The sequence below is a fragment of the Schistosoma mansoni genome, chromosome 6, assembly GCF_000237925.1.
Source record: "Schistosoma mansoni strain Puerto Rico chromosome 6, complete genome".
Taxonomy (NCBI): domain Eukaryota; kingdom Metazoa; phylum Platyhelminthes; class Trematoda; order Strigeidida; family Schistosomatidae; genus Schistosoma; species Schistosoma mansoni.
The window spans coordinates 8,602,908-8,609,920 of record NC_031500.1 but is presented as its reverse complement, the minus strand read 5'-3'; the positions used below and the strand labels follow the sequence as shown (position 1 = coordinate 8,609,920).

The window sequence follows — 7,013 nt, the reverse complement described above, 5'->3', positions numbered from 1 at the left end:
CTGGTTAAAGTTTTGTACCTTCCACGGCTTTTGCGCATTATAAGAATAGAGTGCTATCAGATGAGTTATTACAAAAAGTACAAGAAGGTCTAGTAATGTAAGGGCATTTAACCCAAGCAAAAATAGGTCACAGTTAATAATTAGGAATTATTACAGGCAAAACCACCCTTTTCTTCCCACGATGGGATATAACCTGTAGCATTTATGGGTACCTGTTTGACAGTAGTCTCAGAGATTGCACAACTTGCAGGTTTTAAAAGGATATCATTATTAAAGAATAATATGCAAGGACAGTGCAAGTGTCACGGTACCCAAGCTAAGTAATCGGGCAGTTGGGTCACTGAATGTCGAAAATTCCACTGATCCTCTTCAGGTAAGTGTCTAAACAGCCTATATTATTAGGGTGGACTTTCAGTGGTTTTAGAAACTTCTTCATGGTTTTCAAACCTAAAACTCTAGACTTATTCCACAATTATTCTTCGGTTGTGTCTTACAGTATTCTTTCGTTTTCTGATTGAGAAAGAAAACACTGTTTGCCTACCGCTTTTGTGCAATCCCTAAAATGACCTAATCCAGTTCACTTTTTATATCGTGAAAAAAATCGGGAAACCGAATGTCGTTTGACCGCGAAATAAAGAATTTAGGATTTGAAAAGTTCCATAAATTTCTGTAATGAAAAGTGAACGACATTCATTCTACAATGTATTGTCTATTGAATATGTTGTTGAGCGCCGAAAACTACAAAAGCGGTACTGTGGTGGTGTGTTTCGCACCTCACAGTTCTTCAGCTTGATGTGGCACTAGACCCGTTCGCCTTTTATATTTGTTTATCCTGTCGAAAAGCTGTCCAAAATTTTATTTGACGTCAAGTTAGTGTTGTCATGAATGCTTGTCGGAAGAAGGGTCGTTTGTCCTTCTTCATACGAGCTGAAATCGAACCGAAAAATCGTTCAGGTGTAAACTCACTACAGTATGATCCGTGTACAGACAGACTGTTTACTGCTGGGCGGGATTCCATAATCAGAGTTTGGAACACTAAAAGGTCATCGGTATGCTATGCAATTCTGTCATTGTTTCCATCTTTTGGGGTGTAATGTAGGATCCTCTTGTACATACCATGGAACATCATGCTGATTGGGTTACAGATATTGTACTTTGTTGTGGTGGCAAAAATCGTACGTTATGAGTTTTTATTTCTAATCATACTTACATCTGTGATATTTACATAATCATAATGTTGAGACTATAATTTATATGGACCTTTGAGCGACGTTAAAGTGGGCTTTAGAATATCTATCTGCTTGTTAGGGCTAAATGAGAGTTATAAATCTGTGTGAAGAATGAGGATTATGATTTACAGTTGATGGTTAGGGTTAGGAGTTAGAATCAAAATCCTCATTACGAATTGACACCAGCTAAAGTTCAAAAATCCTCTTTAACTAAATGCATGAACGAATTCTGCGCCAAAATACAATACCTGTTATCCTAAATCTGGGTAATTCACCCATAAATTTTTGTCTCATCGATATTTAGGAGTTTAAAACATTTAGTCCCTTTGATAAACTTCGTCTTATTGCGCTATCGATATTCCAGAGTGTTCATTTAAAAAAACCATTATGCACAAGTAGTCCTAGTAGCGTTTATTTCGCAACTCTTATGTCAACGTTTGTCGCTTATTTTATTACCGAAATTGCTTTGCTTTATAATTTTAGGTATGTCCAAATTCTCGCTTATCGAGATGATATACAGGTGTTCTACTTTATTTTTGTCCAAGTTGACCCATTTCCTGTCGAACACGCATGAAAGCATGTCTTCATGATAATCTCTAATGACTAAAACTAGACCCAAGTTTCTTGCTTTAAGACCGATTTAAAATTAGTCTGTCTAGAGACCAACATATTGATAAGGCTAACCTTGGTCGTGTTCACAATAATCATGTTTTTCATCAAGCGAAATATCCACTAGCACACATAACTATACTACAATTGGTAGACGAACCGATCATGTTTATGATAGCAGTTCATGGGTTATGGCCCAAAATCCATTAACATATATGGCTAGATAGCATTTTGACATTAGGGCTTATGTCAGTTCGTGACAAAAACTCTAAATTTAATGCCTTATACTAATATATAACTAATTTAGCCCTAGTAAGGAGGTGGACACTTCCCATGTCACTTTGTTGTCGCCTAAAGGTCGTCCATAAATCATAGTCTCACTGTGTAAGTCTCGATGCAAAAACTAACCAGCGGTTCAAACTGTGAGTGAATAAGCGCTTATTGGGGATGTAAAAGTCAAAAACCTGACGTTTCATCTATAATAGTATGTCAATGCTAGTAATAACCTAGGACATGCTAGTGTATGCAGTTCTTCGGTACGTTCTACACAGGAATGTATAAGGTAACTCACTCTCGCAGTTGTTATTTGTCGTATCAGATGGGGTTTCAAACTTTTCATTTACTTCTTATATTTTACAAGTCGTTCTTGATGGATTTGTTCAAACATTAGTCCTTATAACAGTTGTTTTTAGCACACTGACTTAAATTTCAAAATTTCGCGACAGAAGGTAAAGAAATCTACATTCTATGGTTATTTGAGCTTTTTGAAGTTGATATTATGCTCTTTATTGGTTGTGTGGTGTATTGTTTGTAGTTTTTACAGAAACGCTATCGTGTCCTAAAATCTCTGTTTGAAAATCCCGTTTCTTGTATAAGCAAGTCTTCTTCGACGTTCTTTAAATGTGTTTTGTGGAATCAGCCTATCATGTAAAAGCAATAACCGAGCGCGCAGTCTTTTAAATACTCCAAGTGACTATATGAGAATAATGGGGATAGATTTTTGTGTCTTTCAAATTCACAATTATCGCCTTATAACTGTTCTTCGTCGCTATATAGTAGGATATTAGGTCATGAAGCAGTCAAGCACACTGATTATGTCCAACTTCAGTATTACTAGGGGTACCTAGCCTGTCGTATGCCCTGATGGTGTTCTCGTGACTTTCGGGTTGCCTGATCTGCCAAGGGCGATGGGACAGTGCATGACAGTATTGTTGTGTGCTAGGTTCAAAGAGAATTGTTTGCTATATGCATGCAAGTCCGCCCCGTTATTGTTCCTATTTGCCCCCAAATGCCCTGGTACGGCCGAGAGTGGGGAGAGTCCGCTCTCCCTCTCCAAATGCTCTCACATGGCCAGCGAATATAGCCTCTGCCATGGAAGTCCTACTCACTGCCTTCTCGTGGCGGGGGTGTTGTTTACGAAATCGAGAGGACGAAAAGCGAATGTCCGGCGCTTTAACCGTGTTGGTGGATGTGGAGTGTCCACCTAGGTGAGTTGGAAAACTGTGATTCCGAACCAATGGTGCACATGGGCTCCAGTATCGTGAGGGAACAAATGGCGTACGAATCAATCGTTGATCACCGGCTACCATGGGACTGCATCTCCTTACGATGCTCCACTGCCTTGTGGATCAGATCTTTCGGTCAAAGGCTCCAGGTGTGGGCCCCTAAGAAAACCACCTGCTTCAGTTCGGGTACCTGGGCAGTATCACAGCCCTCAAGCAAATCGAATGAGATTTGTATGGCACAGAAGGCTCGTCTAGCTTTCGCCAACTTGCGCCATTTATGGAGTAGGCGAGATATCCGTCTAGCAACAAAAGGACGGGTTTACTGTGCAGCAGGTCGTTCCGTCCTACTTTATGGCAGTGAAACATGGCCGATAAGAGTAGAGGATATTTGTAGGCTACTAGTATTCGATCATAGGTGTCTTCGACGCATTGCTCGTATATGGTGGGACCACCGGGTAAGTAATGCAGTTGTTAGGAAACGGGTGCTAGGTAAGGATGGCAAATCGATTGATGAAGTAGTGAAACTTGATCAGTTGAGATGGCTGGGACATGTGTTACGTATGCCCAACCACCGACTGCCCTGACGTGCAATGCTTTATGGTGTAGGAGCAGGTTGGAAGAAAGCTAGGGGCGGCCAGACCAAAACATGGCATAAATCCATGAAGTCGCTGACAAGTGGACTGGGCCGTGTTGGTAGGTGTAGACTACCTGGTTGGGGCTCGCGAGATGATAGCAATCGATGGTTAGAGACCTTGAATGACATGGCTCAAAATCGTTTGCAATGGCGAAGGTGCATACACTCTTTGTGTTCTACCAAATTCTAATCTTCTGAATTCTTCATGTCCCTATCCTTTTTCTCTTTCCAAATTTATTTCACCCTATTATACTCCTTCAATAACATCTTCAAACCCTTATCTTTCACATAATACTTATACTCTTACTACTTCTACCAATATGGGATTTGAATCGACAACTTCATCTCTGTGCTAATGTGGTATGGCAACTCGAACTGATGTACGTACGTACGAAGTTCTACGTTGTAACTGACTGACTGACTGTATGGCGCATATGTATCTGGTGCTTCCTTGTACCAATATTTATGTGTTTAATTAAATAAACTAATTTAAACAGGTCGTCTTGATTCGCTCTCCAACTTTAAAAGTAGTATTGCTAATCAAAGGGATTTGTCAGCTCCTATTCAGCTGTAGCTCGTTACTGTAACTTTTTTTTCGACAATAATTACATCTTACCCCTGATGGTCTAGTTTGTATTGGTTTGTTTCGGAGCAGGTAATAAGTCGCCCTAACTAACTTAGACTTTACAGGGTGTATGTACTTATTGAACAAAGTACTTCCAGTTAATTTCGGAATTTGTTTTACTGAAATCTATGGGCTATTTTCTTTGTTGATATCCATTGGTATTTCTCATTTTCTATGACGATAAAATAATGTTACTCAAAGCTGAACAGAAGTATTAATTTAATTTTCACAGTAATCTACTTTAAATCACTAAATGTCAGGTTCAAATCACACTTCATCTACTTTAGTTTACGCCTTCCGGATAGTGTCACGTAAAACTTTGCTGAAAACCTAATAAATCAACGTTTATTAAGTAAATAGTCTACTTGTGTGATAATGTGATCCTTACAGTAGCTAATGAGCTTTGAGTAAGTGGTAATATACTTTGGACACAAGGTCCATACAGTTATTACTCTAATTTTTTCCTTTTTGTCTCCTACCGTTTTCTTTTGTCCCTGTACTTTAGTTGTAGAATGTACTAGCTCTCCCACTACACATATGACTATAATTCAGACATTAAATCATATAAAGGTAATTACCAGAATAAAACCTTTTATACGCTTTTCATTTGTCTATCGAATTAATTACAAAATGCCTTTGTCAGTATAATTATTCGGAGCTTTTTTTCACTTCCAGTCATATCCGCTTCGAATGATACGACAGTGAAGGTTTGGAATGCCACGAAAGGATTTTGCATGTCTACTCTGGGTACACACAAAGATTATGTACGAGTGCTTGCCTACGCCCAACATCGTGAGGAAGTTGCTAGTGCTGGTTTAGATGGTGCAATATTTTTGTGGGATATAAGAACACTCACAGCACTTACACCAACTAATAATACAGTTGAAAGTAAGTGTCATAGTATACATCATACCACTAAGTCATACTTCAGTTGAAACTGGTTAAACGTTAAGACTGTTATGCCTTATCAACGCAAACTAATGGCTAGTATTGATAACAATCAGTATTACTTTTCTCTTCACTAGTGAAGTGTTTATTGTCCATAATATGAATTCGGTATTCCATGACAATCTGCTAGTAAATGGTCTGTCCAAAAGTTAACATCATTCACGTAGGCATGTAAAAGTACTAACTATTACAAGTAATACTCTGTCATTATTGCTAAACTGTGAGAAATATAGTTCAGGATCTGGTTGCTATCTACGTTTTTAAACGTAAATCACCCATTTAGTTTATGGTAGTAAGAGTCAGTGTTTCCTTAATTGTTTTGATTCACACTTATAATCCAGCCCTGAACTTCAGTTTCATTCATGCTTGTTCTCTAAATGCCTAAGTAGCACTCCCCCTTGTATCGATACACTGTTACTCCACGTCCTATTTAGTTTATCTGTTGAGTTTAAAAGCCAACAACTATGGTAACAAGAGACCGGTGTTTCTAGGGTGTATTAAATAATTCTTATTGAGCATCTATTTTCAGATACTTCTAAAATGTTCCCCAAAGGGTAAACTGACTGCTAATATAAATCTATTTTCAGGTGCCGAAAACAATTCGTATGTATAGTTTAATTATGTTTTTGATCATTTCAGCATCTACATCTCTGTAATTTCTCTTTCATCGTGAAGAAAAGAGTGACTGAGTTAAATCGTGTCAACCGCATTTATGTTTCTTACAAAATGGACATTTTTCTTTGTTTGTAACGGTTTTTAACTTTACTTACACAACTCACTTCCTTGTTTCTATCATTTCGCTCCCAGTAACCTTTTAATTTTAAATTTATATATTTTCTAACCTCATTTTTCTAGTAGATACTCTAAAAGTTTCCCCAAAGGGTAAACTGACTGCTAGTGTCTCTAGTTCACTTAGCTTAATCCATCTGTCTTATAACAGTTGATTAATATCAGAAAGGGTTTGTGTGGATATTATAGTAATTTTAATAGTTAAGATCATGAGCCAATTGAAGCTAGACCACCTTGCAAAACCTCGGAGTACTGGACGGCCGTCTCGTCCTATTGTGGAACTCCTCAGCAGTGCGCATCCACAACCCCGCCTCGCGAGATTCGAACCCAGGACCTATCAGTCTCGTGCGCGAGCACTTAACCTCTGGACCACTGAGCTGGCCAGCACCCAACGATGTTAATGTCTAACTTCAACCGATCCAGTGCTTCCAGGTTTTCCATGGTGATCTAGCTTCAATTGCCCCATAATCTCAACTATTAAAATTTTGATATAATAAGAAGTAACTAATCAGTAAGACATATATGAACAATGTCGTATGTATTACAGTTTCTAGTTTGGTACTGATCCACTCTATTATGGTTAATACTTATCTTTATGGTTGAAACCATTACTAATCTATTAAATTTTCACAATCATGTATATCACTAATGAATACTTTAATTATATGTTTTAA

At 38.2% G+C, this 7,013-nt stretch overlaps 1 protein-coding gene across 2 annotated transcripts in view; it reads left to right on the top strand.

The window, feature by feature from the left end:
- Positions 1 to 881: 881 nt before the first annotated feature.
- Smp_150390.1 (hypothetical protein) overlaps positions 882 to 7,013 on the top strand; it is a gene marked incomplete at both ends in the record, with an annotated part of 25,896 nt that continues 19,764 nt past the window's right edge. Inside the window, 3 exons of one of the 2 annotated variants that reach the window (XM_018798174.1) lie at positions 882 to 1,049; positions 1,100 to 1,175; positions 5,278 to 5,490. In XM_018798174.1, the coding sequence (XP_018653143.1) occupies positions 882 to 1,049; positions 1,100 to 1,175; positions 5,278 to 5,490 (457 nt within the window). Of the gene's footprint in view, positions 1,050 to 1,099; positions 1,176 to 5,277; positions 5,538 to 7,013 lie in introns of those variants that run through there. The other variant, XM_018798177.1, reaches the window with a different exon arrangement.